This window comes from Heliangelus exortis, chromosome 4 (genome assembly GCF_036169615.1).
Source record: "Heliangelus exortis chromosome 4, bHelExo1.hap1, whole genome shotgun sequence".
Classification (NCBI taxonomy): Eukaryota; Metazoa; Chordata; class Aves; order Apodiformes; family Trochilidae; genus Heliangelus; species Heliangelus exortis.
This window is the reverse complement of record NC_092425.1, coordinates 37,542,815-37,563,363: the sequence shown is the minus strand read 5'-3', so window position 1 is coordinate 37,563,363 and position 20,549 is coordinate 37,542,815. Positions and strand designations below refer to the sequence as shown.

At 40.7% G+C, this 20,549-nt stretch overlaps 1 protein-coding gene across 13 annotated transcripts in view; it reads right to left on the bottom strand.

The window, feature by feature from the left end:
* Positions 1–17,512, bottom strand: part of LDB2 (LIM domain binding 2) — a 212,623-nt gene extending 195,111 nt beyond the window's left edge. For 11 of the 13 annotated variants that reach the window (XM_071743888.1, XM_071743890.1, XM_071743893.1 and 8 more), the window contains exon 1: positions 16,872–17,264. In XM_071743888.1, coding sequence (XP_071599989.1) covers positions 16,872–17,003 — 132 coding nt within the window. In that variant the 5' untranslated portion in view covers positions 17,004–17,264. Of the gene's footprint in view, positions 1–16,871; positions 17,265–17,474 lie in introns of those variants that run through there. The other 2 variants (XM_071743886.1, XM_071743887.1) reach the window with 2 other exon arrangements.
* Positions 17,513–20,549: the final 3,037 nt, after the last annotated feature.

The following is a 20,549-nucleotide window of genomic DNA, read 5'->3' as shown; positions in this document are numbered from 1 at the left end:
AATGGAAGAACAACTTGACAGCCAAAGATGAGACAGGACTGGGAAGAGAGTTGAAATGTTCTCTGTAAGGATGTGCTGCAGGTTCCCAGGCTGAGGAACAACTTGGGGGCACAAGAGGAGGGGGAAAGGGGTCCCCAAAGGAGAGGTGAAGCAAAAGAACTTTCAAAACTCAGACACATGACTTCAGGCATCATTTGGAGGAACTTCAAAGCAATCTCTAAGACTCTGCAGACATCACCATCTGCCACATATTTCTAAAGATTGGAGCTCTCAAGGGGCTACTTCCTGCAAGACATGAAGATCTTCACAGGAGAGATTAGAGATCCATCATGCACTATCTCATCCCCATCATTTATCATAATAAACCTGCCAGGTACATTACATTTGCATAAAAGGATGTGGTCATCTTTAATAAGCTACCTACTTCTCGATTTCTTAGTGACAAAAAATGAATTGAAACACATTTAGCAAGAGTGCTGTGACCAGTCACTGAGTGAACAGTCTTTTGCACAAGTGCCATGCTATGATCTAGCTCCAAGATTTTGTAAATTTGAAAAATTTTTTCCATTCATAGCATAAGTTTGGTTTTTCAGCTCTTATGACATAGTGCATCACTCTAAATGAATGAGAAATGCCAATTTATACTTGCTTTAAAAAATTAAAAAATAAAAAATCATCTCTTTTACAATATTACTTGAAAGGAAAAACCACAGCATTGGCAATCCAAATGATAATCAGTGGTGAGGAATCATTTATACTCACTGGAGTTCTTTGTGTCAGTAATGGAGGTGCTGGGTGAAGCTGCAACTAATTTCATTTTATTTAAGTTTTTATGGTGACATGTCTGACGTTCTCAGGTGTACATTGTGACAACACCCAAAGGGAAATCCTGAAGGATATTAAAATTTTTGTATCTAGTAAACATTTGTTGATAAAAAAAATATATTAGCTTTTCACTGAGTTGCTGCTTCAGAATAGGGTTTTAGATGCATCCTGGGCAAGTTTTAAATGTAGCTCATCAAGGAAATAGAAAAAAAAAATCATCTTGACTACAGGATATTATCCAATCTTGAATTTTCACATTAGATGACAACAAATTCCAAAATACCCTGTTAAAGACACTGTTTGCTCCATCTACAAACCCCTCTGGCTTTTTACTGTTCCTTTGGGTTTGTGCTACCTATAGAAATGGCATTTAAATATTTCTTCTGTTCATGGTCAGTCAGTATATTTGCTGGCAAGTCACTTCTGAAACTCTTTCCCTTCCTAAAGCTAACTTTCACCATCTCCTATATTATTCTCCTATTTCCCCAAGTCCAAAAGCAAAGAACAGAAAATCCTGGGAATCATACATTGAAAGGGCTGATTATCTGCAAATGTGCATCCCTTTTTCCCTTCCACCTCCACCAAAATGACATGGATTCCAATTAACTCTTCCCAGATATTGTATTCAGAGTCTCCAATAAAATCAGCAAGCCACAGACAAAACCCCAGACACGTTTTACAAGAGAGTTTCTGTGAGATGGAAGGGACTTCACCTCAGCTGAGGGACTCTACCTGGTAATGAGCTCCTCTTTCCACCAGTCCCTATAAATAAGATTTACAATCTTCCTCCCTCCAGCTGAGCCCTTTCCTTACCTGACCTCCAAAAACACCCAGTGGTAGTTTTGCCTGTTGCCCAAATGTCTGTCCTTAAAGCAGATTTACAATTTGCCTGGTGCTAAGGTGACAGAGCACCTTGGAGGCTTTGATCCCTTGTCCTGTACCCCACTTTCTCCACGGGCTCTGGAGTTTGTGGAAAGTTGGCCAACTTCAGATATTACATGATTACAAAAGCAAGCTAATAATCACAAAATGTGCCTTCCAGTGAGGATGCAAACAGGCAACTATTTGAAAGTGTGGTAGTGAGAAAACTTTGGGCCATCACACTCTGACTGAAAACTCCAACGAGGTTGGGCTTCAAAGGCATGGTGTACAGAAAGCAGATAAATGCAAGGGTAAAGCATTTTCTGAGAGAAACCACAAGAGAACTGAAAAATCTGTTGTATTTGGGAAGAATCCGGTAAAGTATTTCTGCCACCACAATAAATAAATAAACTGATGTTCACCACAGTCTGTGCTTTCCTTGCCATTCTTCTACAATTACACAGTGGGGTCCCAGCTTTCTAGCCCAAATCACTTTACCATGCAACTGTTTGTATTGTGAGAGCTTTCTTTAATGGATCCATGCTCAAAGCAGAAAAGGCAAGCAGTGATACACATTTCAATATTTAAAAGCATAAATAAAAATCTTAATAGATCCCAGATGTTTAATTTCCTCCAGCCCTTGTCAATGATTGAGTTGGTGCTGGTGCAGATAATTTTTTTTTTTAAGATCGGTGGTCAGTTTGATGCTGAAAAAGGTTTAGATGTCTGGGAATTTCAAATGCAATTCCTAGAAATAAATAAATCGTTAAGTAGCTGCAAGGGAGACAGCTGTAATTGCAAGTGGCTGAGATTTCATAAACTTCACTGAAATGAACCAGCCCAAAATGAAACCACAGGTTTTAAATGCATCTGAGTGTGAAAAGGACAGTAACATTTTGTCAATATATATGAAATCTTGTAGAGATAATTATTTAAACCTGATGTTCCTAGCAAAAAGAACTCCAAAGGTCCATATAAATATCAAACTGAAGGAATCCATGCTTTAAGGTAGATAGACAGTACCGGTGGTGTTGAAGCTAATGAAGAATTTGCTCTTTAATTCAGCAGAACTCAGATTTGTTAGCTGCACCCATTTTTCATTTATTACAGCAACAAGTCATTGCTCACTATACAATACAAAGCACTATATAGAAAGCATGTCTACAAAAAAAAAAAAAAAAAAAAAAAGCTGCTGAGCCCAGTAACTGAGGCCACACGGCCAAGCACACAATTTCACAACTATAATGAGCAGCTCAATTCTTTCACTCTGATTTTTACTGAGAGAAGTCCTAAGTCTCCTAAATGAAATCAACCAGGGAAGGGGAGGGGGGCAGGGGGGGCTGAAGCCCATATTTAGCTTGCACAGCCCCATGATGTGTGCACTTGACGTCATAAAAATGCTGTAAGGCTGCCAGGTCAGCAGCCACAAACCCCCCATGCTGCCAGTCTCAGGCTGAGCAGACACTAAAAGGCTGGGAATTTCATTTAAACCTCTCCTTTCCCCTTCCCAGCAAAGCTGTAGAGGCCAGCAGCTGCTGGAGAAAAAGTGCTGGAAAACATTAACTATGAACATCCAGGATTTGGTTTGGATTGGTATTAAAACCAACCAAATTAAGGAAAAAACCTCGTAACAAATCTGGCAAAATTTGGTATTATTTACACAGATAACAATGTGGGATTTGGAGCCCACTTTCAGGGAGTGTGTCCATGAGATCAGCTAAATGATGTACTCCAGACAGCCTCCCATTCTGCTAATATTTGTGCCATACATTCCTCTTCAGCTAAATTTCTAATTGAGAAAAACCTTCCCCTCTTTCTGTTATTTGTTTTGCTACACAATAGTCCTTAATAGCGAGTGCTGCTTGCTCTTAACCACGCTTTCTATTATACCTTTGGCATTTGTGAAATAAGTGCAAATACAATCAAAGCCCCTGAACATGCAGTTTTATCACCTCGCCAGCTATGGACAACACTTGAAAGCTGAATACACCCTTCTGGTCGTTTCATCTCAGCTGCATCTCTAAGAACTGAGCCACCTAATGTTGCTACAACCCATTAGAATAGGTAGGTTCCATAAAACAAATTTTTGCCATACCAGCTTCTTCACCTTCTTCTTGCACCTTCATATTTAGGGCCAAATGCTTGATTCAGTGACAAAAATGGGAAAGCTCTGCATGGGATGAGGAGCTGCAGTTGAGGCTGAAAAAACTTAGGAACCTCAGAGTGACAGAGAAACAGATACTTTTAATTCTTTTTTTTTTCTTTTTCTTTTTTTTCTTTTTTTTTTTCCTTTTCTTTTTTTTTTTTTTTTTTTTTAAATCACAACAGCACCATTGGCCCACAAGCTATGTTATTTGCAATTGTGCATCTGTGTGCCATCAATCTCTAAGGAAGGGAAAGAGCATTGGGCTGAGCTCTCAATTTATGTTTCTCAGTTGACTCTTACAATCCCGCTCGGTGTTCTCAAGCTTAGAGCAGTTATTCTGCTAACAAAATTTGCACACCAGGTGGGTTTAACCAAGTTCCCATGGTCCTAATAGCTTCAAATATTTCCTAATAATAAAGGAAAATTATATAGGTAATTGTGTTTCTTAAAAACCACCTTTAGCAAAATTAGGAGACTTATTTCCTCTCAACAGGAAAAATGCTTTAATAAAGTAGCTGGTATATGCCTAAAATAATGGTGAGAAAAAACTACTGAAAACATTCACCCATTTTGATGCTGGTTTTAAATGCAGTGTTAAACACAGCTAAGGGAATTCTGAAGTCCACAGATGAGGAAAGGTCCCAAAATAGGATGGGCACTTAGCAGGACCTTGGTCCTGCAATACTGAGATCGGGAGGAAGCATAAATATTCATATTCTAGACTGCAATTAGAAAAAAGGTTTTTGCTCCTGTGCAGGGGAGGGTCTAACTCAGCAGAGGTGCAGGGAACTGCTTCCCTTCCTTATTGAAATGCACTCCATCTAATTGATATTGCAGGAGGCAGCAGGGTGATGAAAGGGAGCAGAGATCATTTCAGTTGCTTTACCCATCCACGCCCTCCTGCTCCTCACCCATGAACAAACCCAACTCAGGACTCCTCTCCTTCCAGCTCTGAGCAGTCACAGGAACAATTCAAGTTTCTGTAGCATGGTAATGATTAAGGTATTGCCATTAGATCACCATTCAGAAATGTTTCAAGGCTGTGCCTACCTTCATTTGTGCAACACCAAAAATGTTGTAGTTTTGCTTAACGTAGCCCAGTGTCTCTCAAAATAACAATATACACAGTGTCTCTCCCTCAGAGCCAGGATAAAATACTTATAATTACCTCATTTATTCGCAAGGAAATCCAGGTAATATCTGTTAAAAAGCAAAATCCATTAGAAACTAGGTAGTTTTGGTACTGTAAGTAGTCTCCAAAAGGCAACAGATGTGGGAACGGGGGAGGGGGGAGTTGATTTTGTCTTTTTAATATTCAAAGTGGGTCTGTTCTCACTGGCTAATTAAATCAGTAGAGTGCAAACAATAAAAGAAAAAATAAGTGTTGCCTTTCTTCCCTAGAACAACCTTTCTGGTTCATCTCTACTTATTTATTACAAGCAGTTATTTATTAGAAGAAGTTATTTATTACAAGACTTCACAATATTCCCTCCCCAAATCCTCATGAAATAAGATACATATTCCACAGTGCCAGCTCCCATCGAGAAGAATATGCTTTTCCTTTGGAATTTAAGATAATATAGTCTTTCCACTCTTAAAAGAAAATGGACTTGGAATGAGCTTCCTTGATTGATGTGAAACTACTGAAGAATCACACTAAAAAGTAATAGATTCAATAACAATAACACGTATACAAATTCTCCAGCAGAATGCTGCCCTAAAATATATTTGTACTTCCTTGGCAGAGCCAGTTGGTTTGGGCAAGTGTGCTGAATTATTTGAGAGGTAATGAAATGTGTTAATAACATTAAACAGTCATCTTCCAAGAACCCACAGCATTATGGTATTTTCTAGGCAGATAATTCTCTGTAGTGCATAAATACATGTACTATCAATTAAAACATTTTGATTTGTGAAATCAAAAGGAATGTGGTATATTTAGATTTGGGTTTGAAAGTATTTTAAATCCTCCTAGCTACTTTTAGCCTTTAGTTAGTCACAATACATAGCACAAAAATGTACCATAGATAGACAACAGAACTGCACTGTCCTAGCACTCTACCAGAACAGAGAAGGTGGTTCTAGCCCCAAAAATCTTATAATAAACATAATGGTACACACCACAAAGACAGGGTTGTGCATGAACACCAGTAGCCAGATAACTTTAAGAGCCTAAAGCTCAGCAAAGAATCAAAGTATCTGTGCATGAAAGGTGTGTTGCATGGCCTGTGTTGCTACTACTTCCCACACCAGGAGGTTAAATCCAATATATAATGTGAAATATATTAATATATAATGTAAAATTAATATTACATTAATACATAATGTAAAATATATTATTTTCAAGTGACAGCACTGTGTATGCACTTGAGGATAGGGGACAGTAGAGGCATGTGGACCCCTTGCATTGTAAGGGAGCCTGCTCAGCAGTAAATCAGTGTTTGGCAACAGAGGGGCAACCAAGTCAAACCAGTTGTTGCCAAGATTTTGGAAGCATCAGAGCCAAAGGGAAGTGTTACAGGACACAAGAGTTTGCAGGAAACTCCTCTCAAGTGCTGAGGATTCATCATGGAAGAAAACTCAGACATGCTTGTCTGAAGACACAAGAAGTCACAAGCAAGACACTAGTGTCAGTGAGGTCCTGAGGCTTTATGGTTGCAGAGTTTATTGGACCAATTTAAAGTTTACTGAGAATTTCTCATTAAAATACAGATTAATTATTAGTTAAGGACTCATTCACAGCTGAAAGACTGATCTATTTAACCCCAACTTAAGCAGGTTACAGAGTTGCATGCCCATTGCCAAATGCTTACTCTTAGTCACTTTTATATCTTAGTTTTAACTTTGCCACTATGTTAACATCCTGAGCACCAAAAAGTACTTATATCTCTTCAAGGGTTCTTTTGGCTAACCAAATTAATGGTTGCAAACCAACGAAGTGTTTACACTGCAGCCAAAACAGTGTTTCTCTGTGTAATCTGAATGGTGATCAAACACCAGAGATAACAGCAGCAGGTCAGCCAGCAAAACGATGCCCCATCTTATGGCACTTCACAGGAAAATACATGACACACCTCAACCAGAAACGAGCCCACAACTGCTTAATTTAAGTACAGCTCAGACACATCACAAAGAAACCAGCAAAGGAATTCCTGTCGATGGTGATGTACATTTACCAACACCCACGATTAACCTTTGCGTTTTACCTGCTAAGTTTTCTAAAGGATGCTTGTGTTGCTTCGCAAGCCACAAGGTGTCACAGTGGCTCAACTGGAAGGATTCTTGTCAGTCTAGACACGCAGGTTGTGGCTTCAGGTTACAGAGCAGTGGGAAGAGCAGGGCTGGGTACCAGGAAGCCTGTGCTACACTGCGTGGTTTTTCACCCGTCAAGGTGTAACTCGGTTGCTGTAGGAGGCTGGGTTTGGGATGTTAAATAACCTGAGGGTACCACCAGTGAAAAGATGTACTTGGTGCACTGGCACCTCGACCGAGCTTTTTACTTTGTATTATTAACCATGAGAGAGTGTTAAGAGGGACTGAAAAGAGCTGAGCTTATCATTCACCTCAAATAATAAATGTTGTGAATTCCACTTTGTTCTGCTCAGAGTTGCTAGGAATTAATAATGATTTGTTTGAAAGCATAAAATATTCAAATGAAAGACATATTTTTGCTCTCCTTTCATGACAAGCAGTATGGTGTAAGCATGTAATATCCTACTAAGACTATATGCTCGGATTGGTCATATATTGTGTGTTACTTTTTTTGCATCCTCGACTGGATGAGCACGGATGGAACTAGAGCTTAAAATGCCAGGAAACTCTGAATTTTTAAGCAATTTTTCTTTGTATTACACTTTTCTAAAGTAACTGCATGGTAAACAGCACCCTGTCCCATGAAGGAAAATATACATATATATTTACTGACCTGTAATTTTCTCATCACCACCAGTCCTTGCTATTTATTTGCTTTAAATTAATACACCAGTCAGTCCTTACCGCAAAGCCAACAGAGACTCTTCTCTGGCATATTTTATTTTTAAGTGTCAGGGTTCTATCTGGGAGGTTTTGTAAACTCAAAACAGGAAACGCTGCACCTCAGCTTAGCTCCTATAAAATAGGCATCTTCTTGCCAGAGCGCTCAACAAATTGAAATTTGCATTTTGCAATTATTTGTAAGAATAAAACTCCGTTGCTCAAACATTCACAGAAAGGCATAAAGAGCACAAGCATAGCCAAAGCAAATTCACTGTTAAATTCGAGCGAATAGTCACGGAAATTTTGCGTGTAGTTTTTGTTGCACTCAGGTAATGAACCTTTACCCAGTGTGTTGGCTTTTCATGTCCCATTATTCATGCCAACACATTCATTAAAATAGGCCCGTGCTTTTTAACATAATCAGCAGTGTGCATAGGTGTGGCCTTCAAAGAGTTATTGCCATGGTTTACAGGCCTGCTGTTCGTAAATACAAGCAGAAAACTCCAGTCAGTGCAAAATGCCAAGCTTCCCACAAAACATATGGTAATTTTTGCTCTGTAAAAAGGGATAGATGGGCTATATAATGCATAATTGCAGCGCATTATATCTGAACTTCTAATTGCTTCAAATGGTACTGCAAATCACATCAACAACATTATTACCTAATTACCCCAAGGGTTAACTGATACTCCAGCGAGTAAGTCCAGGTAGAAGGGATAAGGCTATTGTATTGCCTTCATTTACTACAGCATACATATAGAATCTGTATCTGTATCTTGGTATGGTGAAGAAGGAAGGTGGAGAAATGCCAGCCAAGCACCAAGAGGAAGGAAGGAAGGACCCTCCTGCAAGATGCTGAGAAACTTCAGCAAGAAGAATTTTCATTTCCTCCAGAGGAATTATTTCATAGTAGTTCTTTTCCTTTCTCATCACAATAGCATTATTGTGATGTGAAAGAGAGTAACACAGAAATATTGTTGGTACTTAAAGTGGATAAAAGAATTATGGAAGACAGTGACACTGATCTGGGAAGGGAAGATACTACCAGAATATGGGGGACAGAATGAAGAAGACAATTGTAGCCTTTCTTCCACTGCTTCAAAACCCGTGCTTGAGAGCTTTGCAAACTGCATGAAGAAAGCATAACAATCTAGGTATGAGGATTTCATATTCCCTTTTTCCAATTGTATAATACAATCCTGGTTGCAAACCTAGGAGCAAAGCAGATTTCATGTCTGCCTTGCCAGCTGCAACTTGGAGATCTCTAACCTGTAAAAGAGGAGATAGGAATGCTGATGCTGCTGCCTGCCTTCCTGAGGGCTGGAGTGTGGTGAGGTTGCTTCAGCTCCAACAATTATAAAACTAAAAAATACCACTCTATTTGCTTGCTTGCTTTCTGAGCATTTTCCTCTCTCTGTTTGACTACTGTATTTAAAGATTTAGAATATTTCTTTTTGCATAGTGTGGTCATTAATATTTAAAAAATCTCTTTGTAACCTGCTCTAGGACAGATGGCAACTCCTTCTCTCATACAACCTCCTGCTAATGGTTTAGGCAAAACTACACAACTGGAACAACAATCAAGATTAGGTATATGAAATACTATAAATGTGCAATGTACTGGAAGTCATAATTTTCTCAATTTACTACTTTAGAAAAGAGCATCATTTAAAAATAGTTTAGAAACCCCAAACATTTGGAAGTCAGAAAGAAAAATAAAAACAGTCCATGGTGCAAACAACCTAAGACTGACTGTAATACTCAAAAAAGGGACAGTTGTTTTTTTCCAGGTATTTCATTTTTTGAAGAACGAACACAGTGGATCTATTATTAGGTCTATTCTTGGGTCTGCCTTAAACAGAGGCTTCCCACTATGTTAACTTATATATACACATAATGTTTCCTTTGCCCTCTGAATGCAACAGATTGGGTCATCCAAGCAGCCTTTGGAATCCTTCTGGAACTTGCAGGATACTCTCGTAGTTGTGTGAAATGGACAGGATCCTGACAGACACTGAATCTGCTGGGAGTAATCTATGGCAAAGCTATACTCAGAGTTTAGATTTCCCCCTTCTCTTTCTAAACCCAGGCACACACACATTGTGCAGAGAGATCTGGATGTTTCTGCTCAGCAAACCAGGCTTGGCAAGCTGAGCTTAGAATCAGGAAAGATGGATACCAGCAGGTATTGCAGATCAGGTGTGACAGATGGTCCAAGACTGCACTAATTTACTAGTTGCTTAGAAGGATACAAAGACCTACCTAGTTTGCAGGTAAGCAAACAGAAGATTTTTAGTACATTTAGAAAAACTACCTAAAGTTATGGCTTTACTGTGTCAGTTGGGATTTTGTGATTGTGCCCTCGCCAAGTACCTGGGTCTGAATACTGACAACAGAGAGACCTTAGGGAGAAGCTTTATTTTTGATAGTTATATTTTGGATGTAGTTATAACCAGAGTTATAAAGAAGTCTGCCATGCTCAAGTCTCATGCTTCAGGACAGGAATACCACCCTGGCCAAGAGGTTCATTCTCTACACTGGTGTATAAACAGCAAGGTGATGTCAAGGCAACCCAAACCTCAAGGAGTGGACAGCCTGATTCTGTAAAAGTTATGGCCTTTGCAAAGGCTCTACACTACCAACACTCTTGAGTCTTGAAGAGGTGACAGGGTCAGAAAGCCACCAAGTCCTAGTTCAATATTGGTTCTGCAAAGGTCTCATTTTTCCAGGTCAGTGATTTTCCACTAATCCTGTAAGACACAAAAGTGCCAGAGCTCTCTTCAGAAGTATCAGCTGTTCCCATGCTGAGGTTTATGGTCTGCAGGTGGTTCTGGTTGATCCCCAGCTACCTCAGGAGTACTGAATGCACTTTTCAGCTTAGACCAGTAACTTCCAGGCTTTAGTTTAGAAAGGTAGGGATGCCACCCCAGTGTAAGAGAAATGGAAACAGTATTCTGACCACCAAGAGCTTTCTCTCCAAAACTTCAACAGTAATGTAGCAGAGAAAACAGACACCAGATAGGGAGAAGATTTCAGCCAGGGGTTTAAGGAGGTTTCTTTCACTACTATTTTTGCCTAATAAATAAGATCATTGAGACCCAGCCAGCAGGCCCTGCCCTACCACAGCCTTTTTTGGAGACTACTCATCAACCACTTTGGGGCAACCCTGTCCCTGCCAGGATCACTCCTGGGCAGTTCTAAGTAGCCCAGAAACAATTTTTGGAAAAGAGCACCCAGCAAAAGTGAGGCTATATGCTGGCCTCTTTATACAGTGCAGTGCAGGAAAGAAAACTCTTCTTGGGGAGGAAGCAAGTGAACAAAGTATCGGCATGGTTGGAATGCCTGTTTACAGCAGATACGCAACTTTTGGCAAAAAGATACAAAAAAAAAAAACCAAAAACAACAAAACCCCATTTGAACTGAGGAGTCCAGCTAAAAATACTGCAATGAGTTTAGCAATCAACCCATACCCTTTTTCTGTAAACAAAGAAAGTGTATATCCCAAAACCAATTTTTTTTTTCTTTTAATCTGATCTCGCAGTCCTACTGCAGGCAAAAGTCCAGCTGAAATAAGAGCACAGGACTGGGTCCTTGTTATGATCTGTTTGGTTCCTTCTCACCACCCAGAGGCTTCTATTTTTGAGACTGGATCTGCATAGTAAATCTTGTTTACATCAGGGCACGACTGAGTTTGAGGGTTTTTTTTAAGTGGATTTATGGTTTAAAGAGTAAAGGACAAAACAGAGAAAAGGAGGCATGGAAAAGGTTTCTTTCTAGAAAATTATTTAGTAAGCATCAGAGTGATTTGAAGGGGATCAATTTTTACACTGTCACACAGACTCTTTCCTCCTCCTCCCCCCCCAGCCCCTGCCCCCAAAAGCTCCCGGTTCTTTACATGTGATGTATACATCCTATATGATAACTTTGGGGGTGGGTGGGAGTGGGGGAGGAACAAAATATCCCTGATTGGAAGCTAAGGATCAGCATGGAAAGGAAGTAGTCTTTTTTTTTTTTTTTTTTTTTTCTCCCCCAGCCTCATAAGAATTGTTAGTTTGTAACAATTTAATTGAAAACAGCTGCAACTGAAATTTTTAGAAGGGATGGAAAAAAAAAACCAAAGTATATGAAATAAAAGACAATCAGTAAAAGAAGCCTTGAATCCCTGCTGAAGTCAGTGTCTGCCTAAAGGAGTTCAAGAGTTTTCTTTTAAAACTGACCTTTTAGTTTCAGCAAAGCATGGTTTATAAGTACTCTTTTAAACGTTTTACTCATGTTCCTAGAACTGCAAAGTATTGGTATATTTGTGGGTGAAAGACTATTTTCTCAAAAATACTTGGAGGTAGATGTTTATGTGTTTTCCCCTCAACGGAGCAAACTCATTGAACAAACTCAGACTTATGTACACTATAAGAGAGATCTGTTTGTGATACTAAGTTGCTATGTGAACAAATGTGATGTCACAACATAGATTTTTATGACTAGTCTATTAAAAATGCATCAGGAAGGAGAAGAAAAGATTATTTCACCAGATAGCAATGTAAGGAAGTAAAAGAAAAGGCTTCTATTAAACTGCAGAAATTTTGCTTTGCATTAATTCACTTTTCTTTAAATATTTGGTTGAGTATGAATGTCTGTGTGAGCTTCCAGTTCATTTAGTAGCTTTTAAACAGTCATAGCATCCTTCTTCATTTTCCTTTCAATTTTCATTACATTTTCTTCCACCATGAAAACACTAATTTTGCTAAATTTACTGTACGGTTTAATAGGAGTTTAATATGATTTGATTAAGCTGATTTTCTTTACAACAAACATGCTACCAATCAAGTTCTGTAGTCATCATTAAAACACTGCTCCCTTAGCCAGAAGGAAAGCTGTGTTTTCCATATAACACTGATGTAAAGCATCACCTCTTGCAGTGACAGAGACAGATACAGGTGAATTCAATATATTATGATAGGAAAAAGTTCTTCCAAAATATAAATAAACAAATTAAAGGCTCAATATATTTCTTTGATTATTGGCAATAAAGCAACGCCTCTGACTTTATACTGTCAGCAACTTTAAGTGATCTAACCACAGTGTGCTGTAATGTTACTGAAAAATAATTACATACTAGATATAATCACCTTTTGTTTTCTTTTAAGTGTGAGCAATTCCAAATGATTAAAAATTAGAAGTGAAAAGGATTTAAAACATCAAAGAGGAAAAGAAGCCTTTTTTAAAGCACCGAATTTTTTGAAAACCAGGGAAAACATTTAAGCTCATTTTCCTACACTATGTGCTGCTACCTAGGACTTCAGAAATTGCTGATTACACCACAACAGAATTGCTTTCTTGAAATGTTAAACTAACACAGATATAAAAATATTAAGGTAAATGGAGTTTGAATGAACGATAATAAAACCCTTAAACCCACACACAGAGCAAGGAAACAGCTGCACTTTGGTTAACCAGAAAGTTAATCAACTATGATAGAAGTAAATAAGATTTATCTTTATATCTGCCAGAGATTATTAAACATTTAAATATTCATTTGACTTCTTTAAATCAGGATTGTTGATGCATTACAAAATGGCACTAGATGCTCCCAAAGTATCATTATGAAAGCAAGTATTGATTTCCATTAGCAAAAAGTATTACCAGATTACATTTCTTTGAACAACTTTTGAGGAAGGCAAGGTGTTCCCATTAGGAACTCAGACTCCCTAATTTACTTTAGATCACATAAGAATTAGCTGGGTGATGGACTTTTGCCAGTGCTTACACCATCAAACCACCCCCTGCTTGGGTGTGATTGGAATTCTTTGCCTAAGACTGACCCTGCATTTAAAAGGCAGTTGCAGGTTCTGCTTGAAGAGCCCATAAAACTATGAGAAGCTTGGAGAGCAGAAGTTTGCTCATCTAGCATGGGCTAGAGTTGCTAATTCTTTCCTTCCATGCCCACCATTTCCTACTGAAGGAAACAAGAACAAGGAAGACAGGCATGATGCATCCAAATGACCTTTATTTATCACTCCTATCACTCTGTACTTTGCTTAATACACCCAGCACATCCCTCCCCACAGCTGCTATTCCCTTCCATCCAGCACTGACACAAACTCAAGAGGCAGCAGTGCATTCCTCAGGGAGGGTCTCCAAGGCTCAGAGCAACTTTGAGGACACCTCTTACCTGCACCAAGATACCACAGACCCTGCTGCTGGGAGAGCAAGAGTGGAAATAGTTTTTATCAGTGGATTCCCTAATGGTGTCTCTACCAGCCCATTGACTTTTTTTGACTCATTTCTCACATAACTGTGAGCAGCAACAGGGATTCACTGCAAGGGTGGGCTCTACAGATGGAGGGGAGAAAAGAGATAGACATGATACACAGATACTCCTTTCATAGGCTCACCATCCATCCCCTGTACAATTTAATTAAATTATGTACATTTTGCTCTGCCTTGGAACTTCCCCCACTGCAAGCGGCAGCGGGGAATCTGACACTGGAGGATTATTAAGAACATTTTTATTTTGCAGGAAAACAAGAGAACCCCTAAGGCTTTCCAAGGATATATTTGGGATAAGGGCTGGAGGTTCCCATTTTGTAATGCATCCTCACTGGCTCTCTCCAGAAGTATGTTCCAAGTGGAATCTGCCAGCTTGCTACGTCCAGGCTTTTGGAGAGATTTTTTGTAATTCCTTTCCCCTTAAGCTGCTTTGCTTGTGCTCACCTACCCCCTGGGGCTCAGAGAGTATAAGCAGCCTCCTTCAGAGCCCAGTGCCTACATTATTCCAGAGACTGCCTGAAGAGAAACGTTCATGCAATAAGCCTGTATCACCTACAGCACAAGCACATTCCTTCCATGACATACAGGACTCCATCAGGTTTGATTTTAAAAATTCAGAACTAGTTATCCATGCTCCTGAATCCTTCAGCTACCTATCTCAAAGATCCTTGGAAGTGAATAAAATGAATGTGAAACTTTCACTCCCAGCCCACCCCAGAAGTCAGCATGATTCTTGCAGGCTGTCCACACCTAGCAGTCACTGCAAGTGTCCCAAGGAACTAATTTTTTTTATAATTTTTGCTATTGAGGAAAGTGTTTTAATGCAAGGATGAATGAGATGAGCTGAGGATATTTTTAAAAATACTTTTCAAACAACCTACAGCACAGCACTCAAAAATTAAAAGGGGAAAAAAAAAAAGAGAGAGAGAGAGAGAGAGAGAGACCAAAATGTAAACACTGAACAATCACAAAGCAAAAGTATTTTTACTCTGAGCAAATAAAAGAAATGCTGGAGCACAAGGCCTTCGTTAACCAAGCACTGCCTGTCACTTTTTGCCCCCAACAACCCACGTGAATGTGCAGAGCAAAAACTGTGGCAAATTAAATGTGTTGAAGTCTAAAGCAGCACACCTCAGCAACACAGCAGGGGGAAGTTGTTTCACAAGTCCCTCAAAAACTTTCCAAGTGTAACATTTGTAAGGGAGCTGCAATCAGAAATTAGTCAATTATTAAACTACCACTAAAATAATACGCCAAAAGGGCTAAATTAACACTGACAGCTTTTCAGAACAGCTTGTATGTAAAACCCTGCAGGAATCACTTAATGATACACATTTCTTCTTTTCATGTACAGGAATGTAAAGAACAAAGTTGCAAGACACCAAGAAACAAACAGCAGCAAATAAACCCCCCAATCCCCCTCCCTGCATCTCTAACTGGCAAGACACCCTCTGCAACCAACAACTTGGGGCCAAACTCACAACCAGTTGCCATGATTTGGGGAGCAATGAGCTGCTTGGAGTTTTTTTAGCTGGCACAAACTGTATTTACCAGTTACTCCAGAGCAGTGTTTTAAGAGCAGCAGTGATAACAGTGTTAGAAAAGCAGTTACCCCGTAGCAGTTACCCAATCAGAAAGCAGGTCACATCTCCTTAGCTGTATCATATACATTAAACGTCACAGGCTCTCCGTGGCTTAGCTGACAATTGAGGGATGTGGGGTTTATTTTATGATCACCTCATGTTCTCTGCAACAGTTACAATACAACAAACAGATCGATCCGAGGTCCTTTACAAGGCTTCACGGCATGAATTTGGGGAGTACTTGCCTCCCTCTCAAGCTTACACTTTCAAAAAGTGCTTTCAGGGCATCACTAATAAACTACTATGAAAAAATTGCAGCCCCAAGAATGTTTGTTGCACAAACACAGACACATGGGCAGAAATGCACCCTGATCCAGTCGACACACTTTTCCCTTCAAACAGACTAAAAAGTGTTTTGTTTAACCATGTAAATAACAAGATGCAGCCTCCACTATTTTATTTTTTTTTCCCTCTTTAAGTGACAAAAGTATTTCCCCTTCCCATTCAGCATATTCTTTGTGGTGGCTGCTCTGAGTGTAGAAACCAGAGTATATAAACCTCTAACAGATTATACAAAGCAAAACTAACAGTGAATGTAGTTTACATTATTGGGTACTTTTGACAGCTATATGCTAAAGTCCTGACCCGATCATCTCCCTCGCTAAAAGCGACTGCATTCTAAGTGTAAACACAAATTTCTCGTGTCGGTCGTTCTGAACATGTGTTCTTTAAGTGCAGCCTGGGAATAAGTTTTTAAAACTCTGCTCCTCTCTTCTATTGTCATCTATTTTCAGTTTTAACGAGTTTACAAAAGCAAACCAGAGAAAGGTTCGTCTCTCCCCCTAAACCTGCAAGGTTTCTGAATTAATTTTGTGCAAAAGCTCAAGCAATACCTTGCAATGTTATAGCTGCAAATGCCAGCAGGACAGATCCTCAGCAAACACCACCACACCAAGGCAAAGAAATTTCCTGAGCCCAGCGTTATAATCAATCCTGAAGTGCTGTACTGTAATTTCAGGATTGCAGCCTAAGCCGGTATCTCCTCAAAGAGTTGCTCTGCGTGAAAACATAATGAGGGACTACCCAATTAAACTACTAAAATAATTAGGGTCCCTGCCTGCAAATACGGTACTGTCTAGTGGGACGCTTCAGCTGGAATTCGGGCTGAAACCTACCACGGTCCATGCACAGGAAAACAAGGCTGAGGGACTTACCTCCGTCCGCGACTGCAGCCTCTTGTTCATTTCATATATTCGGTACTCTGGTTGCACCATGTATGGTGTGTGTCTCCTATAAAATGGGCCAAAAGGAGAAGAATAGAAAGGGTCATGTGGTGTGCTGGACATCTTGCCTGCTTGCAGAGATTCAAGCTACACAGAGTATCATCAACATCCATACAGAGCACATGGGCTGGGTGTTCTTCACAGTACAAAGTAGCAGCGCGCACACACACACACATCCAGGCTGCACGCACTGCCTGGGAACTGCTGTGGGAGCCCTCGAGAGCGGGAGACGGGGGGGGGAATGGGAAAGGGGGGGGCTGGAAGAGGGAGCGGGAGCGCTCAGGCTCCGGAGAGAGAGAGAGAGGGAGGGAGAGAGAGAGAGGCTGGATAGCTTCAGGCACCACCGCTCCTTTTTAAAGCAGCAGTTTCTAGAGGGGTCATTTCCTGTCCACGCTGTAGACTAGTTCAGAAATATAATTTTTCCTCCCCGCCTGACAGAGGTCTAAGGTTTTGGGTTGGATTTATTTATTATTTTTTTAATTTTTTTTTTTTTTTCTTCCCCCCCCCCCCCCCCAGCCAGGACCCCTCAGGAACCTGGCAGCAAGGCTTGTTAGCATATAGGTGGTTTAAAAGCTGCCTGAGCCAATCACCCTCTGCGCGGAGCACGCTCGGGTAATGTCAGAAATGTGATTACTACAAAATACATAAACACAGGCCAGGGCCAGCCCCGCCGCTTGCAGCTGGTGCTGCAGCCGCCCCGACACCCTTCCCTTCAGTGCAGCTCCGGGTGGCTCTGCTGGGCTAGCCAGCCTCCCGCTGCACTCGCCACCCCGGCCGGTGCCTTATTGGGTCGTTGGTTTGTTTGGGGTTTTTTGGGGGGGGAAGGGGGTCTACACCTCACACTGAGGGGATGAGAAGAAAGGGGGGAGCCCTGCGGTGGGATAGCCTGCACAAAGAAATCACCTCCATCCAGCAGACTTGACACAATGGAGAGCAGGGAAATGCTCTAGGAAAAGGTTGCCTAACAGAAACCTCCCGGGAAAATGAAGAGGGGGGGAGTGGGGGGGGAAAGAAATACGCCACAAAGAGAGATGGGTGGGAGAACGGGACCCCCGAAGAACTGCTGGTGATCCCGTTCGGCGGGGGGTTAGCAATAAACACATGGCTCTGTGTAAAAGCTCCGACAGCTAGGTAGGAGCTTGGTCCCTGTTTTCCCCATCATTCCCCCTGCAAAAAAATCCCAGCAGTGGTTTGAGTAGGTTGCAAAGGAAAGATACCTAAAAACTGGGGGGACGAAAGGGAATCCGAGGGAGGAGGGGAGGGCGAAGGCGAGGTAATCAGTCTGGGGAGGTGAGGGATGAACTTTATCTGTTGGATCAGACTTGCAGGAAAAGTGCTGGGAGCAGATACCACGTGAACAAAAAGTCTTCAAAATACAAGGGGAAAGAAAATGGGCTCATCCTCTACCTGGCAAAGTGTAGGGTGAAAGAGGGGAGCTTTCAAATTACCTGTACAAAACAGCCCTAGAAGCACAGGCTGTGTCTTCGTACACAGCTGTGAAGTATCAGGCATTATTTACAGTACTGAGTAAATGTAAAAACAACAATAAACAGCGCTGAATTAATCTCTCATGTAAATTCATTCAAGCAAATGGAACCACTCTAGGAACAGATTTAGTTAACTAATATGATTAAGAGAATAACAATCAGCTGCATTCACAGCAGTTCCCAGCCGGGGTGCTTCTCAGGAACGCTGCGGGATCGCCCATTTCACAGATGGGGAAATCAAGGCACGCGTCATTACGTTCCCTAAATTTATTTAATAATCCAAAAAAAAAAATATTGGAGCATGATATGGTTTCACCCACTGCCAAAATATTAATCTGAATCCAACCGAATGTAGCAATATTTTAAGATAGATTTGGAAAAAACAAAAAACCAACCAACCAACAACAAACCCCAGTTTTCACTGGCACTTGGCTAAGTCTGGAAAATCTGAGCTCTCTTTTCAGGGTAAGATACAAGAGTTCATCATTTTATTCTGCTGACCACTGATTGGGATCACAATTTATCTTTGCCAAACCAGTCGCTGTGTAGCAAAGCCATTTCTGTATGCTCTTACAGAACAACAGTTTCTATAAGAAGTGATGTATTGAGCTATTTTACAAACTTCCCACAGCTTCTGTCACTAAACACAGAACCAACAGTTAATACATGGGGTATTTCACTTCTCTCTTTAAATGCTCCCCAGCTATGTAACAGTGCTACACTGTTCCTCCAGTACCATCACAAGAGTTTAACAAATAGGATGTACAACGTTTGGCTGAATAATCCTGCAATGACAGGGACAGTGCTCTGCCAGGGCTCACTGGCCACACAAGAAGCCACCAGCATGGCTCTGTACCTGAGAGAAAACTTCTGTCTACCTTCCCCTCTAATAGATCCCAGCTACCTTAAAACCTAAAGTCAAAATGACCAGGAAAACGTAGAGTTACAGCACTGATGTATGAAATTTTTTATGGCTGAAGTACCAGCGACTTGAATAAATGTAAAAATAAAATTAAATAAATAAATCAACCCATCAAACTGTGGATCTTACTTTGTTTACAAAGCAGTTCCAAGGTAAAATATGTTTGCCCAAGAGGGAACACATTGCTTTTTGTAATTAAAATGGTGGAATTTTTGTATGGCTTAAAAACTGTATCTCTGTTTTAGAAACTTTTTGACTAGGCTAAAATTCACTGTCTCAAGAAGTGAAACAGGACAATAATATTGATATTTTTCTTTTTTTCTGGGGCGGGGGGGGGGGGAAGGAAGTAGTTGTTTTTAAAATAAGAGACAAGGAGTACTGAATGAGCTGTAGGATTTGTTTTCATGTCTGGGAACCCCTCTACACCTCATATAAGAGCTCCTGTGCATGGGCCTAGTGCAGAGCAGAAATATGCAGTGATATTTTAATAATTCCAATTGATTAACTAGCAAATTATTGCTCACCACTGGCAACAATCAAGTCCCAGGGTAGGAACCTGCTAATTACAGACTCCAGCAGCACTTCCACTTGCCTCTTATTATCTAGAGCAGCGTGATGCACAGAACAGGAAAACAGGAGACAGAATCAAAGGAAAATAAAGTTACAGGGATCCTGAAAGTGTCATCTTGATTCCCACTTGGATCTGCTGCCAAACCCCTGCACCACTGGCACCAAGCTGCTACCCAAAGAGGCTCCGAGGTGAAAAGGCAAACAACTGGCCCAAGCTTTTGGGTAAACATTAAATTCCTTAATATGTAAAATGAGTTTAATGTGAGCAGAGGAAAAAAGAGGTGGAGGAAAAGAACGGGAAAATGCTGGTTATTTTTCCCAAATCTGAAACCAAGTGAGTGCCTGTGCATGCACGGCTGCAAACACGTGAGAACCGAGTTGCATCCACATGGGTGGACACTGTTGTCCTTCAAAGCAGAAAGCTGCACCCCGCTGCTCAGAGCCCAGAAAGTGGGGGCTGTAGCTTCACAGGCTTCCCAGCCCTCCTGTGGGTGCTGCACCCATGCAGAAAGGAGGGAGCACAGAGGATGCTGAGAAGCACTGGGATGCAGACCTGTGATTCCCACCAACAGAGAGGAGCAAAGGGCTGTCAGATGCCACCATCAGAGACAGAGCCACAGTTTGTGTCCT